The following is a 22,048-nucleotide window of genomic DNA, read 5'->3' on the forward strand; positions in this document are numbered from 1 at the left end:
TAAAACAAAGACAGATACCACTTTTATGTGGAAATGATCTCACTTTTATGTGGAAATCTTAAAATGTTGAACTCCTGGAAGCTGAGAGTAAATTAGTGGTTGACAGGGGCTGGTAGAGGGGCACATGAGAAGTGTGGTTAAGGGGTACAGAGTTTCAGTTTTGCAAGGTAAGTTCTGGAGATCTAATTTACATCAGTGTGAGGTTGGTCAGAGACACACTGTGATTGAAACACTGTAACCATTAGAATGGCCAAAATTAGCAAGACAGGAAACAACATGTGTTGGAGAGGATGTAGAGAAAGGGGAACCCTCTCACACTGTTGGTGGGAATGCAAGTTGGTATAGCCACTTTGGAGAACAGTGTGGAGATTCCTCAAGAAATTAAATATAGAGCTTCCTATGACCCTGCAATTGCACTACAGGGTATTTACCCCAAAGATACAGATGTCGTGAAAAGAAGGGCCATCTGTACCCCAATGTTATAGCAGCAATGACCACAGTCACCAAACTGTGGAAAAAACCAAGATGCCCTTCAACAGACGAATGGATAAGGAAGATATGGTCCATATACACTATGGAGTATTATGCCTCCATCATAAAGGATGAATACCCAACTTTTGTAGCAACATGGACGGGATTGGAAGAGATTATGCTGAGTGAAATAAGTCAAGCAGAGAGAGTCAATTATCACATGGTTTCACTTATTTGTGGAGCATAACAAATAACATGGAGGACATAGGGAGATGGAGAGGAGAAGGGAGTTGAGGGAAATTGGAAGGGGAGATGAACCATGAGAGACAATGGACTCTGAAAAACAATCTGAGGGTTTTGAAGGGGCAGGGGTGGTGGGAGGTTGGGGGAGCCAGGTGGTGGGTAATATGGAGGGCACGTATTGCATGGAGCACTGGGTGTGATGCATAAACAATGAATTCTGTTGCTGAAAAGAAATTTTTTAAAAAAGAGAGAGAGAAAGAAACACTGTAACCAGTAGGAGAAGGTTAATTTCTTCTGTCTTCCCTTAAAGAAGGGAAAGTGAATACCAGACATGCAAAAACATTGGTCATCCACTTTGGTGCTGTTAGAGGCAAAAAAGATTAAAATTCCCTTTACATATTAAGGTCAGGGATGGGGAATGGGACAAGCACATAAGTAACTGGTACAAGCAACAATTGATCCAGGTTATAATGTATGTGTGGAGCAGATTAGACAAGAAGAGTGGGCTGAAGGCCTGTAGATGGCAGAAATAAGAGTTTAAACTTGTTCCAGTAGGTGGAAGGAACTAAAACTTGTCAGGAAAGGAGTGGCTTGCACTGGAGTTCTAAATTAGAAAATTTGACATCCATGAGTTGGATAAACTGAAAGAGAGAAGAATCAGAAGAGGTTGTTTTTGTTTCGTGAGTCTGTTCATTCAGCAAGCATTTATTGAATGCCTGCTATGAAGCCAGGCAGTATTCTATGAGCTGAAGAAATAGCACTGGGGGAAAAAAAATCCATGCTCTTAAGGAGTTGGACTTTAGGCCAAGGGACACAGTAAACAATTAAGGAAACTAATATGCCATTTGATGATAGATTCTGCAAGAATATTAAACCCTTGAGGACTTGATATTAATGGTATATGAAAGAAGAGAGGGAAGTTCAGCACACTGTTTCATACAGAAAAGGGAAGGAAGGTCCTTCTGAGCTGGCATTGGAGCTGAGATCAAATGATGTGGTGGAGCAAGCTATGGAAACTTCTGGGACAAGAGAACATTCCAGGCAGAGGGAACAGCAACTGAAAAGGTCCTGAGTCTCGCACTTGCTAGCTTGCTTATGATGGTAGATCACTATTTTCAAACCGCTCAGCACAGCAAAAAAAAGTAGAGCTTCTCCAAGTCAAGACTATGAATGAAGAAAGCATAGTGGACTAGATTATCAAAGAAAAGTACAGATATTAAGATTAGATCTGAAATCACCGCAATAACATACAGACACCTACACCAATCTTAAAGCGATAAATACTGTGGCAAAAATAAAGCAGATTTATAGTAATTGGGGAAGTTGATTTTGAGGAGAGTCTTTCCAAAGAGGTGACAGAAGAGCTACAGGAAACCCTAAATATTAAGATCTAGTGTTCAAACACTAAAGCTTAATGATGTAGAAAATGATCTTTGATTTAACCAGTTTTTGTGATAATTCCATGCTGGTTCCGGTTTTAAGTTGACTTACCATTTTCTGCAAAGCAATTTGTAATATACTTGAATGACAATTAAGGTTCTATCTGTGAAAATTATAGTTGCAGTTTACAAAGTAAATGTAATAAATTCAGAATATATCCAGAGTTTGACTACGTCTCACTTCAATTGTTTCCCTGATCGAACCCAAAGAATCACAGATTTCTTCCCCAAAGTATACGTAATGAAGGTCTAGAAAGGACTATTTTCCTATTCAATTTGTTCTGCTTATTTATGTAAAGATAACATCCTATTGCTTTTGCATTTTAAGAAAACATATCTTTTTCTTTATAGTAAAATTAAGATTATTTTGCAGGTAGCAATAAGTCAGAGGGGAGTTTTATGGAATTGTAAAGACTAGTCTGTAATCTGCCAGTCACATTATTTGGGTTCTGGTTGTGTGCAAAATAGCAGTGTTCTGTACATTCTGTTCTATAGAAGGCCTTAGGCACACGCTATTACCTCGACTTGTGATCATATCAATATTGCTGTCTCAACTTATAGTCATATCAATATTGTTCTCTCATTGGTTCTCCTTGTCACTAAGTCTAACCAAATCACTTGTGGGTTGGACCCCAGCACACCAAATACAGCTCTCTGACAGCTATCTCCCTTATCATAATAGCTTCTTTTCAACCTATCCTCACCCACCATTATATTACTCAGGTCATAAGAAAATGTATTATTATCTGATTCCTAATGCCATAGAAATCCATCACATTTTTTAATGGCTGGAGATTAATACTAATGGGATGGGAGATGTAGGAGTCAACATTGCTATGTTTATTCATTTAACAAATACATACTAAATACCAACTAGATGCCAAGGATACATTGATCAAATCCTTGCCTTCATGAACCTCAAAGTCTACTGGGAGTAATAGACAAAGAAATATAAATAAAATTGTTAATTACAAATTTGAATAAGTACCGTGATTTTTAAAAAGCAGGTTAATAAAAGAAGAGCATAGTCAGGGACAGCCACTTGAGATGGAATTATCAAAGGAGGTCTCTCTGAGGAAGTGACAGAGGAGCTTAAGGATAAGAATACAGCAGCCGTGCTAATAAAAAAAAAAAAAGACTGGAAAGTCATTCCAGAAAGAGAAAACATAAATGTTGAATACTTGAAGGTAGGAAGGGGCTCAGAGTAAAAGAAGGCTAATGAGGCATATTGAGGCAGAGGGTGAATGGTGGGAGTTGGGAGTTAGAGAAGTAGGGAAGAGCTGAGTCAGGACTGTGCTATGGCAAAGTGTTTACAGTCCAGGAATAATGGTAAGACCTTGATAGAGGAGTGACATCATTCCATTTACATATACAAACCTTGTAGAAGGTATAATGATTGAAATAATTTAGGTGAACGATGGCTATGACTGGGGTGACTATGTACATATAACCGAATGAATCCCAGTTTATTTTGACTGCATTTGATGGTGGATTTGATGTGGGCAGGAAAGGGAAGAATTAAGGTAGATTAAGACATTGGGTTGAGCAACTGGGTGCCCTCTGCCAGTCAGGGGAAGACTCAAGGACTGACAGATGGTTTTTTGCTAATAAAGTATAAACTCAGGTTTGGACTTACTAAGTAGAAGCTTATTAGACAGCCAAGTAGAGTTGTCAAGTAGATAGGTCAATAAAAGTGACCTGAACTCAGGAGAAACATCAAAGACAATTGGAATTTGGGAGTTATTAGCGTATTGGTTGATTTAAAATCCATGAGAGTGATTGAGATCATTGTACCATTTGGGAAAGGAAGACTGATTTACATCAACTCCTGCATCATGCCAACTTCATTTTTTCAACATGTATTTATTGAGCTCCTACTATACTAGGCCCTTTTCTGTGGCATTGTAGTCACAATAGTGAGTAAAGGAAACCCATCATTTGCTTTCATAGAACTTCTATTTAGTTAATGAAGCAAAAAATTAACCAATAAGCAATAAATAAATTTATTATAGAGAGGAGAAGGAGCAACGAAGGGGACTATATGGAATTGGTCAGTGAGATAGGATTTTTTTTTTCCTACTACTGATGTCCTGGCAGCTATCGGAAGAGAGTAGTTCAAGAATAACAAGAATAACTAGTTGCCTCAATCAGATGTTGCTAAGAACCTGAGGAAGAAGGAGACCAAGCTGGAATTGTTTCATCACTTTCTGCAGAGTGGTGACAAGAAACAAAACAGAATTGAGGGCTTTGAAAATAAAGAAGTAGGGATAGTGATGATAGCTGTTTTGAAGGAGTTAGCTATAAAGGAAAGCCAAGAAATGGACCATAACTAGTAGGAGGAATGAGATTAAGGAAGTATTGTTTTTAAAAACAAGCCAAAAAGATAACAATTCCAGAGCATGCTTGTGATTAATGGGAGCGATCTAGTAGAAAGGGAATGAGGGGTTAATTGAGGGAGTGAAATCCTTGAGAAAATAAGAGGAGATAAGATCCCCAGTGGTACGTGGAGGGCATGGCTGATGGGACCAGCATCTTCTCTTTCACTGTAACTGGAGGGAAGGCAGGAGGGATGGAATGTCTGTAGACAGGTTTGTAAATTTGATGGGGCGGGGCGGGGGGAGGGAGTAGCATCTGTTCCAGTGCTCTGTTTTGTCAATGAGCTATGCAGTGATAATGGAAGGAAAGGGGTTTGAGAAAAGAAAGGTCATAAAAGATCCTGTGGGAGGATAGAAAGTCAAGTTACTAAAGAAGTATAGCAGAATTGCTGTGCATTAGAGAGGACTCACTTAAGATTTATGGTAATAAATTTAACATGAAACAGTCAACAAATTATATACTTTTTCCCCAATCACTTTCATTCGCTTAATTCCCAGCACAGAGAAGGCATATAGCTGGGTTCATCCAATGTTGTACTTTTTCCAGATGAATACAATGGTTAGAAACAGGATGAAGAAAATTAAGTGTATTAGCAAAGGAATGAAGAATCATGAAATGTAAGCTGATTAAGCAGAGAACTAAAAACAGGAAGAATGGCCAGGGGATCATGAATGGTTAGAAAAGGGATATTACTCATTCCTTTGGTTTATCCATTCATTTCAATAGTTGAGCCCCTACTAGGTGCTAAACATGGTTCTAGCCCTGTGGATCTATTCATGAGCAAGACTGACCCAGTCCTCTCACAGGGTAGGGTGAGATAGACAGAGAATTAGAACCGGTATTTTCTTTTAATTTTTTTTCTTAGTGTGGTTGACCCACAGTGTTGATTAATTTCAGGTGTACCACATAGTGGTTCAACAAGTTTATATACTGTCCAATGCTCACCACAACTGTGGCTACCATGTGCCCTCCTACAACACTTACAGTATCCTTGACTATATTCCTTATGCTGAGCCTTTTATTCCCATTCATTCCATAACCAGAAGCCTGTATCTCCCACACCCCTTCCCCTATTTTGCCATGCTACACACTCCCTCCCCTCTGGCAACTATCAGTTTTAGAATCAGTAAGTATTAAAGTCAGGTTTTGCTGATGGCTATGAAGAAATACAAAGTAGGGGCAGAGAGAGCCATAAGTGGGAGGAGAGAGCAGTGAAAATTTAGATAAGGTGTTCCAGGAAAGGAATTCTCTTCAGTGAAATTGAACAAAGACCTGGATGAAATGAGGAAGCAAGCCTGTGAATAACTGGGGAGTAGCGTGCTCCGCTGAAGAAGCAGGGAGTGCTTGTTGGTTTTTTCATGGCATTAGTAGTTGAATAGTAAGACCTATTGTATTTTTAAATGGTGTTTTCAGAATACTAAGGTGACACAGCTAGTTTAAGCAATCGGTTATTGCACAAAAGTCATTAGAGTGAGCAGTCAATTCAGTTCACTCTCATTTAAGCAGATGAAATGTTTAAATATAAATATACCCCATAATCAGGTCTGATGTGTTTATCATTATTTTCTCCAATGACTAGCATTGGAATGCCACACATGATAGCGTTCAGTTAATATTCATTAAGTGAATTCTTATGTCCACATACATTTTAATACTTATAAACACGAATCATTCCCCATTCAAACCTTTTCAGAGAAGTTCTAAGGGAGGAGTGCAAACAAACCCAAGGTCTTTTCCTCTGCTCTGGGAGTGCAAAAAATAAATGACTTATTTTTTAAAAAATTAGATACTGTTCTGATGCCGTAAGATAAACCTGTTTAAAATATAAAATGTATTTATATTCTAAATGTTTTTTAGAATGTTCACCAAGTTGTGCAACCATTACCTAATTCCAGAACATTTTTCTCACCCTAAAAAGAAACCCATATAGACTGGACCCATTAGGAATCATTCCCCTCTTTCTAGCCTCTACAGCCACTAATGGCACTCTGTCACTGTCTTATTCCAGACATTTAATATATATGTGGTATCACACAATACATGTTGCTTTATGTTTGGCTTTTTTCACTTAATGCGATGTTTTCAAGGTGAATCTATGTTTAGCAGGTATTCATACTTCAGTCCTCTTTATACCTGAGTAATACTCCATTGTATACCATATATTTTTTTAAAGATTTTATTTATTTATTTGTCATAGAGAGAGAAGTGAGAGCAAGCACAGGCAGAGTGGCAGGCAGAGGCAGAGGGAGAAGCAGGCTCCCTGCCAAGCAAGGAGCCTGATGTGGGACTCGATCCCAGGACACTGGGATCATGACCTGAGCCGAAGGCAGCCGCTTAACCAACTGAGCCACCCAGGTGTCCCTATACCATATTTTCTTTATCCATTCATCATTTGATAGACATTTGGGTTGTTTCCACTTTTTGGCTACTATAAATAATGCTGCTATGACTATTTGTCTAGTTTTTGTGTGGACTTTTTTTTTGTTTTTGCTTTCATTGTTTTTTTTATTAATTTTTATTAATTTTTTATTTTTTATAAACCTATATTTTTATCCCCAGGGGTACAGGTCTGTGAATCACCAGGTTTACACACTTCACAGCACTCACCATAGCACATACCCTCCCCAATGTCCATAACCCCACCCCCCTTCTCCCAACCCCCCTCCCCCCAGCAACCCTCAGTTTATTTTGTGAGATTAAGACTCACTTATGGTTTGTCTCCCTCCCAATCCCATCTTGTTTCATTTATTCTTCTCCTACCCTCTTAACCCCCCATGTTTCATCTCCACTTCCTCATATCAGGGAGATCATATGATAGCTGTCTTTCTCTGCTTGACTTATTTCGCTAAGCATGATACCCTCTAGTTCCATCCATTCCGTCACAAATGGCAAGATTTCATTTCTTTTGATGGCTGCATAGTATTCCATTGTGTATATATACCACATCTTCTTGATCCATTCATCTGTTGATGGACATCTAGGTTCGTTCCATAGTCTGGCTATTGTGGACATTGCTGCTATAAACATTCGGGTGCACGTGCCCCTTCAGATCACTACGTTTGTATCTTTAGGGTAAATACCCAGTAGTGCAATTGCTGGGTCATAAGGCAGTTCTATTTTCAACATTTTGAGGAACCTCCATGCTGTTTTCCAGAGTGGTTGCACCAGCTTGCATTCCCTCGAACAGTGTAGGAGGGTTCCCCTTTCTCCGCATCCTTGCCAGTATCTGTCATTTCCTGACTTGTTAATTTTAGCCATTCTGACTGGTGTGAAGTGATATCTCATTGTGGTTTTGATTTGTATTTTCCTGATGCCAAGTGGTATGGAGCACTTTTTCATGTGTCTGTTGGCCATCTGGATGTCTTCTTTGCAGAAATGTCTGTTCATGTCTTCTGCCCATTTCTTGATTGGATTATTTGTTCTTTGGGTGTTGAGTTTGTTAAGTTCTTTATAGATTTTGGACACTAGCCCTTTATCTGATACGTCGTTTGCAAATATCTTCTCCCATTCTGTCAGTTGTCTTTTGGTTTTGTTAACTGTTTCCTTTGCTGTGCAAAAGCTTTAGATCTTGATGAAATACGAATAGTTCATTTTTGCCCTTGCTTCCCTTGCCTTTGGCATGTTCCTAGGAAGAAGTTGCTGCGGCTGAGGTCGAAGAGGTTGCTGCCTATGTTCTCCTCAAGGATTTTGATGGATTCCTTTCTCACATTGAGGTCCTTCATCCATTTTGAGTGTATTTTCATGTGTGGTATAAGGAAATGGTCCAACTTCATTTTTCTGCATGTGGCTGTCCAATTTTCCCAACACCATTTATTAAAGAGACTGTCTTTTTTCCATTGGACATTCTTTCCTGCTTTGTCAAAGATTAGTTGACCATGGACCTTTGTTTTTTAATTCTCCTAGGTATATACCCATCAGAATAAATGGCTTTTTAAAGACATAACTGTGAAAAAGTTTTATCTTAAAAATACTTCTCTCTTAACTCCATAATATATCTGTCTTAAAGAATACGTGAAGTTATTTCCAGTACTTATTTAAGCGACTAGTGGAATGTATTAATTTTCTCCAGAAATCTGAGTAACATTAGCGCTGCAGGAGATGTTCCCTCTGTGGCTCCAGATCCCCTGGGCTCACTGCCCATTACATGGGTGGAGGCCAGCACTTTGCAGCAGTCTCGTGGGGGCATTGGGAATGCAACTCTGAACAGGTGGTGGGTTACCTTTTTGTCAACAAATATTGCTTCTTCCTGAAAGAATCTGAAAATCTTGAAATTTAAGACCCGGAAAATTTTCTTGGAGCTCATTTAATCCAGTGCCTTTGTTTTAGAAATCTTTGAACCAAGGTATGTCCAAAAGGTTAAAATGCCTGCCTGGGTTCCTATAGCTGGTTGGTTAGAGACCCAGGATGAGAAGTCAAATCTCTTGATTGCCACTTCAGTGCCCTGACTACTAAATTTCATTTTGTCTCTGTTGTCTAAATGTGAAGTCCTGAAACAACAACAAAAAAAACCTAATTCATGTAAGTGGCATTTTCAGTTATAAGTTTACAGAAAAGTTTTTCAGAGTTTTATAGGGAACGCTAACTATCACATTTGTACTCATTAATTCACAGGGACAGGGTGGGGGAGATAAGAGTAATAAAGAAACACTATCCCTTTTAGCCTATGCATAAGGAGGAAAGAATTGTAGGCATTTGTAAACACTCAGACAATCATAAACAAAGGTCAGCAATTCCTGTTAGCTTCCCTTAAGAGTCAGTCCTTTTTCTTATCACATTTTAACATTTACATCCCAGTAGTTTTAAAAGGGGGTTGAAGGATTAAGCATGATTATATTATTCAAGTGTAGTCAAATTACGCAATAGATTATACAGTTAATCACTTGGATCCCCTAAATGTCATGCTGAATATACTTGATCCCTCTCACAGTGAGTCAGAAGTGGGAATGGGTTCATTCACTATTTCCAGTAAGCAGCATAGGGCCAGCAGGTGTTGTGACTTGTGGGAAAGGGCAGGACTGGAATGCTTGCTTATTTGGAGAGCTCAGAAATGTACCCGTGGGTCCTTCCGTAGAGCTGTACGTGAGACCACAGGCAGCTGAGAAGTGTTGGCAGTACCACAGCCTCCCCCAGCTTAGAGGAGGCTCTTGATGCCCTCTGAGTCTGGTCATATCACTCCCTAGCACAAAGCTGGTAACAGGTGCCATGTACAGCCTTGTGGTCCAGGCACGGGTCTCAGCTTTGCCACTCTCTGTGGGATCTTGGGCACATCACCTCAGATGTCCTCTAGTCCCCCATCTGTAAAATTAGAGAGGAGTGGGGCAGACTAGCTAATTTTTTAAAACTTTTGGATTTAAAATATAATCTGAGGGTTTTGAAGGGGCGGGAGGGATGGGAGGTTGGGGGAGCCTGGTGGTGGGTATTAAGGAGGGCATGTATTGCATGGAGCACTGGGTTTGGTGCAAAAACAATGAATTCTGTTACACTGAAAAGAAATAAAATATATAAATATATATATGTATATATATAAAATAAATAAAATGTTATGGCTCTACAAACTAGTGGTTTAAGATGTCACATATATTAGATATTGGAGATATAATATGAAGGTAATACAAGTTTATAAAGTTAGACAGAGCCATCTATGAGTCCTATGTGACATTGGCCAAGTTACTTAACTTCTGTAAGATTTTATGTTATCCTTAAAAGGGAAGTGATGATAATACGATGTAGGGGCAAAAATGGCATTAATGCAAAGACTTTAATATAGTGCTTCATATATCCTAAGATTCAGTACGTATTTTATAGTAGCAAGTAGTAGTAGTATTTTCTTAAGGATATTTTATACTAATAATATTGTGTTCTCTTTAGAATTAAGTAAAATCTCAGCAAAATTTAATAATATTGTAAAGCATTTGACTAAAATATTCTTTAAAAGATTATAATTAATTAACCCTTAAGTAAACTGGGGGTGAAAATCCATGATTTTGATAATGGAGTGGTGGATAATGGGCAAGTTCACTGTTAAAGGTAAAAAATAAGGGAAGAAATGTGATACAGAGGTTAACGTTAATAGAGCAAGTGAAAGAAATTGAACTTTTTTTTTCCTTAGTTTTATTGTTGTCTGTAATCTTCCCTATATATATTTATCTCTCTTAATTTGGCAATGAAATCCCTTATGGAAAATTTATCCAAATTAGTGGCAATAGTAGTAGAAAGGCCTTACATTGTATTTTTTAAATGAAATTATTATTATTTTTATTTAGCATGTAGAAATAAACAGTAAATCCAATTCCATGTGAGCTGCCTCCTTGTAATTTCTGCTAGCTTTGCAAGTACTATTTTGGTGTGAACCAAGGACTTAGGAGTTTAGTAATTTTGGGAACAAAATACACAGAAATTTTTCCTCAGGATGTTGGTATGAAACTATCACTATTCAGCAGTGGTTTGCTAAACTATTTGAAGGAATTTGTTTAAGAAAAAGTAATCAAAACCCATTTGTAAAAAACAGTAGTTTGGTGATTGATATCTTAGAGAATTAACTACCTAATTCTCCAAAGAAGAGGGGTGCTATCAGTGGATAGTGTAGATGAGACTCTCAAAGGTCATCTCTGAATATATATGTTCTGTGTGTCCCACACCTACTCCATCACCATCTTACCTTACTTCACTATTGTAGGTGACAAATGAGAAAGGAAACATTTTGATTCCTCATGACAAATCTCAGTGGCTTCTGATATATATAGTTCAATCCAGAAATGCCTTGTCTCCCATAAGAAAATTGTTTTTCATTACATTATAATTTCCAGATAGGGTAATGTTCTTTGGTTTCTAATATTTCTTTTGTACTTCTTTTATAGGAGGCCAGTTGTAAGAACCCCATACCTAACACCCTTCAAACAAAAGACTTTGAAAGAGATACGCAAAAACCATCTCTAAAATCCAGGGTAAGTTGTCTATTCCTTTGGTTTACCATGAGAAACATTTAGCAGGAATCTTGATGTTCTCCTGTTTCCATACTCTGTTTCTTGCATTTCCCTCAGCCTTTATCTTTGTTTTTATTTTTGGACCTGGTTGCATAAAAAGCAATTTTTATTTAGTACATTTAACCAAAGGTGATATTCATCCCCAAATTTTCAAGATATTCCTCTTATTTGACAGTGATATTTTTTAGTCCATGGCTTTGCTTCTTCTTTTTTTTTTTTTTTAATTTTAAAACTTAATTTTATTAATTTTTTATTTTTTATAAACATATATTTTTATCCCCAGGGGTACAGGTCTGTGAATCACCAGGTTTACACACTTCACAGCACTCACCCAAGCACATACCCTCCTCAATGTCCATAATCCCACCCCCTTCTCCCAAACCCCCTCCCCCCAGCAACCCTCAGTTTGTTTTGTGAGATTAAGAGTCACTTATGGTTTGTCTCCCTCCCAATCCCATCTTGTTTCATTTATTCTTCTCGTACCCACTTAAGCCCCCATGTTGCATCACCACTTCCTCATATCAGGGAGATCATATGATAGTTGTCTTTCTCTGCTTGACTTATTTCGCTAAGCATGATATGCTCTAGTTCCATCCATGTTGTCGCAAATGGCAAGATTTCATTTCTTTTGATGGCTTTGCTTCTTCTAAATCAGAATTGTTTGCAGCCTACATCATAGGAAGTAGTCGAATGTAGTAGTCTTTCCTTGATTGCTTTGAGGGGTAAATTACAATGTCCAACTGTCATTTCTCTTTTTCAAAATAGAAATCAGTTTATTGATCTTTCATAATTATGAAAATAACACATAATCAATTAAGTAAATTTTAACCAGGAAGAAATAAGATCATACATATGACAGAATAAAGAGTCTAATATGTAAAATTTTGTTTTCCTTATTAAGAAAAATCCAAAATACATATAATTGTTTTGCCAGTGAAAAGAGAAACCCCTTTAACCCATATGTCATGAAAATTTCTTTGATCATTTGTCTAACCAGAAAAGTTACTGCATTAATTTTAGAATTCCTTTCCTAATCTTTAATCTTTTAAGTAGAAGTTCTTCTGTTTATTTGGGTCTGTCGAATATTCCTAACTGGCCCCCAGAACATTTATAGAGCTATTGATTTTCCCCATTCTGAAAAAAAAAAAAAAATATTCACCAAATTTTCCTGAGTCCATTGTAGGCAAAATTTTAAAAGAATTCTAATCTCTGATTTTAATTGCAACTTACTGTAAAACTAATTCTGTAAAAGGTAAATAAAGTGAAGTATTGAGTTCATTACTTAATGTCTTGGTTATAGTAAGTCTGGTTTATTTTTAAAAGAAATAAAAAAACCTTTCTTTATAAAACCTATTCCACCTTGATTTTTTACCTGGAAAATTACCCAAACTATCCAGCATGCTTTCCTTTTCAGATACAAATTATTTTTTGTATCTTTTTCTCTGAAATATTTGTGTCTGCAAACCTATGTGTAATTAACTCAAATGTATAATAGAAATTTTGTTTGTTGTGAATTAATAAAAATTCAGTGTAAAAAATACACTCATAAACAAATACCTTGAAAAGGGTAGGATTGGAGGGAAATTATTAGGTAGCATTTACTTATTAATTCCATATATTAGTGTAACTACCGTTATGTGATGAGACCCTAGAAGAATTACTTCCTAAATAAAGATAATCTCAAAACCCATCATAAAAGTTGTTTGACGGGATTGTATTACTTTTATGAAATTAATCCTATTTGGAATTTTCAGGTATGTACAGAATCAATAATGTGTATTTTTTATCCTCTGTGAATCTCACTGTATGATTCATGAATAAACTAATACAGTAGAGAAATTACTTCATTAGTTAAGCTTTGGTTTTTAATTTAAGCTTCTCTGTGGCTTTACATAACCAAGTTTACATTTACATGAGCAAACTAAGCTCTGCTTAGTTTATGGGTCATTAAAATCCTTGTAATTTCAAATCCCAGATATGAGGCAGAGCATGTGAGCTATAAGAGATTATAAAGAACTGACTCTTTCACCTGGGTTGTATCTTGAGGTTTTTTTCTCCCAGTTGATCTTTGAAAGCTAAAAGCTGAGAACATCTTCAAAATATGGTTGATGTGTCCTTTCTAGAGTGACTTTGTGAGCTATGAGAATGATGTGTATCGTTGATATTAAAGTTACTCCATTTGGCCTGCATAGCTGTCTTTCTCAGATATCTCTAGTTACAGCTGTGTTTGCATTGGACAGCTAAGTATCTGTGATCCCTATTGGCTGGAGATGTAAAATGGTAATCCAGAAATGGCATATTTCCATTGACTCTGGAGATGTTTCTCTAGTCTAAGCCATCTGTCCCCATCTGTGTTCCCTCTGCCAGTTTTTGTCACTGTTCTTAGGCATAGGAAGGATTATATTTCTCTTCCTTGGGTAGGAAAGCCACTTCTTGATTTGAATCCAAGCTAGAAAAAAAAAAAGAAAAAAAAGGATACTTCCATTTCACAGTGCCATGACACCTCCAGGATGAGCAAGGATCACCAGCCCTGGCAGCTTGGTAGCTCAAGGAATATTCTTTGACCATTTCATGCCCAATACTAATACTGTGTAGAATATGTATGCAAGCAAATAATTGGAATAATGATGAAGAGAACATCAAATAGATTCATAAAGAGGTATAGAGCATAGAAAGGCACAGCTCCTATGACCTGAAACACTTAAGACTACAGAAGACAGTCTTTTTTCTACTAAACACAGGTACTCTAAACAAGCCTCATAAGCCATATTCATTGGCCTCAGTATAAACCCAGAAACGAGGGTAGACAGTTATTTTCCTTCTCTCTACGGTGTGGGTATGTTCTGGACTTCACAGTGTAGTTGCTGTGTTCTTGACCTCAGCAAAAGAATTGAAGGTCAGGTCACTGTATGAGAATGAATATCAAATTTGTTCAGTGCTAGGATGAAGGTATAAAATAAAAGGTTATGTGTTGTCGTTCCTGACTTTTATCAGTGGATAAAACTATGCTGATAAAAATTTAAATTATAAGCACGTAATAGTTTTAGTTAGTCATTGGACTCTCTTAATGCTTTTATGGAGTTTTCTTTTAGGATACAAAGTCATATTAACTAAAAAATATGTGATAAGGATAATGCAGTTATCAAATACAGTTGTTGTAATAGCAACAACTGTTAAATTATTTTTCTTTCAAAGGTTAATGGTTTCATGTATCATGAATTATTTATGGAGATTTTCCTCAATAATGAGAATAGTTGTCACAGTTGTATTTTCTTAAGTGTTTTTAAAAGTACTTCTATCTACTAGCAAAGTAAACTAGAAATTTTAAATGATGTAGGGTTTTGAGAAAATTTAATGGCAGTATAATTTTCAGTAAGTAGAATTAATATAAAGAGTAATTTAATAAGCATTAAATTTTACCAAGCTTCTAAGTTATTTTTAAAACTATTGTTGATGGTCATGCATATATTGTACATTGCCTTAATTAATGTGTACATTCTGATTCATGTTCTACTTTTTCCCAGTTAATGTTATTTCTACTATGCATCTCCCTGCATCAAGCTAGTTTGCATCCTTATTTTTCTAATAAAAGTAATAGTAGAAGTAATGGTGATAATTATAGCTAACATTGATCAAATGCCAGACACTATGTTAATTACTTAATGTAGAGCATTTTTTTTTCTGTTCAATATGCTCTAACAATATTCATTTTTGGCAAGACTATATTAAAGTTTATTTAGGTATCATTCCATATTTTTCCAGTATTTAGGCTATTTTCAATATTTAGATCATTTCAAATATTTTGTCAATACAAACATTTTTTTTATTTTTTTTTAAGATTTTATTTATTTATTTGACAGGCAGAGATTACAAGTAGGCTGAGAGGCAGGCAGAGAGAGAGAAGAAGGAAGCAGGCTCCTTGCCGAGCAGAGAGCCCGATGCGGGGCTCGATCCCAGGACCCTGGGATCATGACCTGAGCTGAAGGCAGAGACTTTAACCCACTGAGCCACCCAGGTGCCCCAATACAAACATTTTTTAAGTGACTAATTTTCACATGAAACCTTTTGTGCACACATGGGAAGTACAGTCATAAGTATGTACATCTTTAACTAGTCCCAACTTTGCAAATACTTTAAGATGTTGTACCAGTTTACATGCTTAACAGCTGAAGATGACGGTTTCCATTTTTCACATCCTCACCAACCCTTACTAATATCAGAGTTATTGTTTCCCCAGTCTAATGAGTGTGAGGTGCATCTTGCAGTTGCCTTAACTTGAATTTCTCTAACTTCTAGTTGTGGCAGAGACATTTATTATTCACTCATTAACTATGTGTTTCTCCAATGTTTCCCAACCCCATTGCAGTTAGCTGAGGCCAGCTAGCTACTTCTGGCCAGTAGGCCATGAGCAGAAATGATGAGTGTGACTTCAAGGGCAGAGAATTCAAAAATTGTGCATAATTCTCTAGCCCTTTCTTACAGTACAGCAACTAGACAGTGGAGCATGGGTCCTTTAGTGGTTTTTATGAAGCAGAGAGCCCCGTCAAATTCCACTGAATTTGTGTAATGACTGAGAAATAAACCTGTTTTATTAAGCTACTCAGATTTCTGGGTTAATTTGTACCTTCACTGTAATGTAGTTATCCTGATTAATTTTATGGGGGCAGCTTTTCATGCGTTCATTAAGCTTTGGTCATATCTGTGATCATTAATCTGTGTACTACTTTTTCCTGTCGTTGCCAATTTTATTATTGGGTTGTTTGCTTTTTTCTGAGTAATCTGTGTGAGTTTATTAGCTGTTGTCAGTTATATGTGTCTCAAATACTTTCTCCCAATTTTTTAGTTTTCTTTTTATATGGAATATGGTGACTTTTAATGTATAAAAGCTTTTTTTTTTTTTTTTAAAGAAACCTTCTTTTATGGTATATAAGTTGTTTTTATTTGTTTTTCTGTGAATTATTTTTAGCAATCAGTTCATCATCCTTTTTTTTTTTTTTAAAGATTTTATTTATTTATTTGACAGACAAAGATCACAAGTAGGCAGAGAGGCAGGCAAAGAGAGGAAGAAGCAGGCTCCCCGCTGAGCAGAGCGCCCGATGTGGGGCTCCATCCCAGGACCCTGGGATCATAACCTGAGCTGAAGGCGGAGGCTTTAACCCACTGAGCCACCCAGGCGCCCCTGTATAAAAGCTTTTTATTTTAATGTTGTCAAATTAATTAGTCTTTAGTTTTTGTGTCTCTTACATCTTGTTTGAGAAATCCTCATGTACCTTGAGGTCATTAAGAAAGTCTTTTTGTTTTCCAAAGGTTTTAAATTTTGCTTTGCATATATGTTGGTCTTAATCCATCTGAAGTTGAATTCTCTAAAACATAAAGTAGGAATCTGATTTTATGTATAAAAATCAATCAACTTAGCAAATTTGTTCAATAGTTCATCTTTTCCCCACTTTTTGAAATGTCCTTTCCATTATATGTCAAATGTTTTATGTGTGTTTTGGGGCTGTGTTATTGTTTGCTCTATTGGTTTAACTCATGTCATTACCACAATATTCTAATTAGTGATATCTGGTAGAACCAATTTCTTCAGTTCTGTTTCCCTTCTTGAAAATTATTTTGGGTCTATTGCTTTGCAGTTGAATATTGTCGAGTTTCATGAGAAATTTTGGTTAGAATTTAAGTGAATTGATAGAATCATTACATGAGAATTGGTATTCCATTCATGACCATCGTAGAACTCTCCACTTGCTCACAACCTCTTTAATGTCTTTTGATTTTTTATAATGTAGATTTCTTCTTAAATGCCCTAGGGTAGCGCACATTTTGTACATATTATAAGTGAAATACTTATGATGTCTCCAAACTTTGTTACTGGTATTTAATGTTGTAACTAATTTTTATTGTTGACTTTTATATTAAGAAGCCTTGCCAAATTCTCATTAGTTCTAATATTTTGTTGATAACTTCTCTTTGATTTCCTTTGTAGACAGTTATATCATCTGGAAATAATGAGCCCATTTGCTTTTTTTCGTGCCTTTGATCATTTAATATCTTTTTTCTTGTACTATGTTCTAGAGGTTAAATAGAAATGGCAATAGCATGCCTTCTTGAATTCCTTCCTGATTTTAAGGGAAAGTTTCTACATTTGACTTTTAAGTATCATCATGGCATATTTTTTTCTTTCTTTTTTTGGAATTTTTTCACAATGCCAGGCATATGACAGACCTTCAATAAAAACTTGAAAATGAACAAAATATTTAATTTTTTTTGTTTCATCTGAGTGTAATTAGTGTCAGCATGTTTTCATTATATGTTTTTCTTCACACATACACTTACCAGGTTTATAATATTTGCTCTAAGTGTTTGTTAGATAGGCTTTGTAAGCTTAAGGAGGTTCCCTTCTATTTATAGTTTGTTTAGAATTTTTATCTGGTGTGAAAGTTAACTTTTAACAAACAGGTGTTTTCTTTTGTGTCTGTAAAGATAATTGCATGGTTTTTCTCGGTCTTTTCTTGTGGGGGGAGATATACTGAAAATTTTTCTAAACTTAAACTAGTAATGCATCACTGGATCAGTTCTGAAGCTGATCTTGTTACATATTTTTTTACACATTTTTTTGAAAGATTTTATTTCCTTATTTGAGAGAGAAGGAGAAGGAGAAAGAGAGGGAGGTCACAAGCAAAGGTTGTAGAAGGAGAGGAATATAAGCAGGCTCCCCACCTGAGCAGGAAGCCAGATGGGGGGACTTGAGGCTTGATTTGGAAAACCCTGGAATCATGACCTGAGGCAAAGAGATGCTTAACTGACAGCCACCCATGTGTCCTTGGTACATATTTTTAAATACCTTGCAACTTTTGGATAGCTTCTATTTTGTTTAGCATTTTTGCATCTACGTTTTGTCTGCTTTGGGTGTAAAGGTTATGTATACTGTTCTAACAACATGAGGTGAGGAAATAATTTAAGATCAGGATTATCAGTTCCTTCAATATTTGGCAGAATGTGCCTATAAAACCATCTGGGTCTGGTGAGATTTATTGATTTATTTAAATTTTGTTTTTTAAATTTCTTTATTAATTTATTTTTTAATTTAAATATTACTTTTAAAATTTGTTTTAGTGAGTTGATTTTTAACTACTGATTCGGTATCTTTAATGCTTATCTTTAATCCTATTCATGTTTTCTGTTTTTTTCTGAATTAGTTTTGATGTTATATTTTCTGGAATATTACCTATTTTACTTCAATTTACTGGCATAAAGTATTTCAGTGTTTCCTCTTACTTTTAAAAATCTTTATTTTATCTGTAGTTTTAAACTTTTTTCATTTTTAATATCTTTTGGGAGCTTTTTTCTTGTTTGCTTTTGATAGCTTGTCAGACTTATTAGTCTTTGCAAAGAACCAGATTTTAGTTTTTGTTGATTCTTTGTTGTATCATCATTTTCCATTTCATTGATCTCTCATTATTACTTCCTTTCTTCTTTGTATCTATTATTCGTCATAAGGTAGATCTTTTTTTCTAATGTCTGTGACCTTTTCCTCTGTAACCGTGTATTGTAAATATTTTTTTGTGTGGTTTGACACTGAAGCTTGAGGATCTGTTCTTTTGACTATATTTGCTCCATTTACTAAAAGCCTTCTTTGATGTGTTCAGGGTCCTTTATTATATTTGAGAACTCTCTTCTAGAATCCTGTCGTTTCCTTCCTTCCTTCCTTTTTATGTGTTCTGTTTTATTTTGTTTTATTTTTTTTTTTTTTGGTAATACTTTCCCAATGCCAGACACGTAGTGAACCATTGATAAATTCTTGAGAATGAACAAATGAATTAATCAATTTTTTTCTCTTACTCTATGTGAAAAGCAACGAGTGTGTGTGGTTATGGGAAATTTGCTTTTGTAAGAATCTAGTCAAATTTAGTACATTTTTTTCATTTGGAAGGGGTTCAGTAACCATTAAACACATAATTATATCTGGAATTTAAGACTTTGGGTTTTTTATATGTATCTTTTCCTGATTTAATCTCTCTTCAGCTATTCTTAAAATAATTTTCCATCTGCTTTTTCTGCCTCCATATGTTTATGTATATGAATATATGTTTATTTTACTAGATAGAAAATTTCTTTGTATCTTGCCAACTCTCTGGATGGTACTGGATGATAGGTAACATTCTCTGTTTATTTTTTGTCTCTTCCATTATCTTAGGAAATCACTTTGCAAAGCTATCCCTTCAGTGCTTAGCAGCATGAGATTTTAAAAAATTAATAATTTTGTTCATTTATCATTAGAGTTATATTTATGATTAAATCTCTTATTTATTATAAGTTGATTTCCGAAATCACCACTGAACTCTTGGAATCTTTTTAGAATTAATGACTGGTAGATTTAGTTACTTGGATTAAATTTTTGTGTGTTTTGTGAGATTTTTAAATATATTTATAATATATTATTATTACACTATCAAGTAAAAATATAATACAGGATTAAAACCTTATTTTAAATAATAATGCAAAATACCATATATCTGGGTATACCTATGTTATCTCTCAATCTAGTAATTCGGCCTGCTTAACTCCTGTTTCTCTTTCCAGCTACTATAAACAATTGTAATTATAGGTCAAGGAATAGAAGGACCTTATGAGAGTATCTGTAGATTAGCATTCCCATGGAATCTAGTATATAGCCAGCCTGGTCTCATAGTCTTGACCACCCAGCTTGCTAAAACTGGGTTTATACACCCGATCCCTGACCTTCTTCTCCAGCCTGAAACATCCCCTCTTGCATATCTGCCCTGCTTTGATAAACACCCTGAATTGTTGGCTATTTCATCATTATATCCCATGCCAGGTGATAGGGATGCAAATTTGAAAAGCCATTGTCTCCTACCTTAAAGGAATAGGTTGGAGACTAGACATGTATACAAAACATCACGTGTGCTAGACTGACTTTCTGATCTCAGATCAGTGGTTGGGTTCCCCATCCTATTTTTCAAACAATCAAGTTTTAGCCTGAGTTCTTTGATTTTTCACTGACCCTAAAGATCTCACTGGCCTTTTTGTTCTAACTTTTACCTTGTCCTACAATTATGACCAAAGTCTAATCAAAGTTATTAATGCTGACTGCTATAACAAAAATCCCTATAACCGCTGGATTTATTTTTTTATTTCCCACTCCAGTCATTGTCTGAGGGAGGTAGAGAGGAATTGGTAAGCAGCAAGCCCCAAAGCAGTGACTGAGATACAGGCTGCTTCCATTCTTCACCTGTGTCCTCTAAAAAGTGTTTGGTTCTAAGATTGGCAGTGAACAAAGAAAAGAAGCGTGTGCGAAGTTCACAGGCACTTAATCACCTCAGCACATAGAGTCCCTTCTACTCACATTTCAGAATTTAGTAACATCCATGGGAATCTGCAAAATGTACCTTTCCAATGTGCCTAGGAAGAGGAGAGGGAAATGGAAGTTGGGGAATATATAACATTATTATTGCCCCAGCCCATCCTTCTGTTTGCCAAATATATTTTTCCATTTCTCTTACTATACAGAAAACACTCAGTCCTTCTGCAAGGATGAAACTCCAAAGAACCAACCAGTCATTACAACTAGCACGAGCTCTCAAATTTCTGGGTGATGTATCAGTACTCTGTCAGGGCAAGACACGGTTCCTCTTGATCTTAGAATCTATGAAGTAAAAAGACAGAATGTCCCTCTCTCCCCTCACACATCCATATACAAATGGGACACTAAAACAGTCCCGTTCACACACCAGGATGTGCACGTGCACGGGAAGCCGGGGCAGTGCTTTGATCAGGCCTAGGTTCTGCTTTCTCCAAGGAATTCCATTGTTTTCCCTCTGGCCACTGCCTTCTCCTTTTAGAATCCCCTCCTTTTCATTATTGCCCTTGAAGCGGGTATAGGGAGTGTGTCTTTCTTAGACTACAGCTTGCTGCCTGTTTGAGGAAGTTTGGTGACTCAGGGATTGTTTTAACTCTTGAACGGCAGAGACGTTTCCTAAGTCGGTGCTAATGGTTTTTTCATGGTAGTGGTGACCATTAGTTGGTTTGTTAAATGTGGTTTGAAGGGTTGACAGTAAATTCCTTCCAAAATGTGACATGTAATTGATTCTGATCTAATTGCTTTCAGGAAGTTCTGTGAGCTAGTTATTATACCCAAAGTAGGTCATCCTTTCCTCTGCCTTCCAGATCTCAGAATTCCTCATTGGAAGAAATTAACCAGAACCCTAGTGACAAGGGATTCCCAGGAACAGTTTCCAGGGTTTAAGTCCCTGCAGTACACAGCTATCTTATAAGATCTTAGGAAATTATGTTTCAAATAAGTAAAATAGACTGTATGTGCTATGAAATTGATTAGAGCTAGCTTTGTAGAAGAATGAGAATTTAAGTCAACATTTTAAAACGAAGAATTGGACAACTGGACAGAGGAAGGATTTCAGTTGGAGTGGCATAAACAGAGACCAGAAGGAGAAAATAAGCATCCTATGTTCTGTAAGATTTATAGGCCATGGGCAGAAGGTTTATAAACGGAAGTAGTAG

At 36.2% G+C, this 22,048-nt stretch overlaps 1 protein-coding gene across 9 annotated transcripts in view; it reads left to right on the forward strand.

Annotated features, from left to right (window-relative positions):
- Positions 1–22,048, forward strand: part of FAM13A (family with sequence similarity 13 member A) — a 368,957-nt gene that overhangs the window by 177,691 nt on the left and 169,218 nt on the right. For all 9 annotated transcript variants that reach the window (XM_059172961.1, XM_059172915.1, XM_059172900.1 and 6 more), the window contains one exon: positions 11,387–11,473. In XM_059172961.1, coding sequence (XP_059028944.1) covers positions 11,387–11,473 — 87 coding nt within the window. The remainder of the gene's footprint in view (positions 1–11,386; positions 11,474–22,048) is intronic.

The sequence above is a fragment of the Mustela lutreola genome, chromosome 1 (genome assembly GCF_030435805.1).
Source record: "Mustela lutreola isolate mMusLut2 chromosome 1, mMusLut2.pri, whole genome shotgun sequence".
NCBI classification, from domain to species: domain Eukaryota; kingdom Metazoa; phylum Chordata; class Mammalia; order Carnivora; family Mustelidae; genus Mustela; species Mustela lutreola.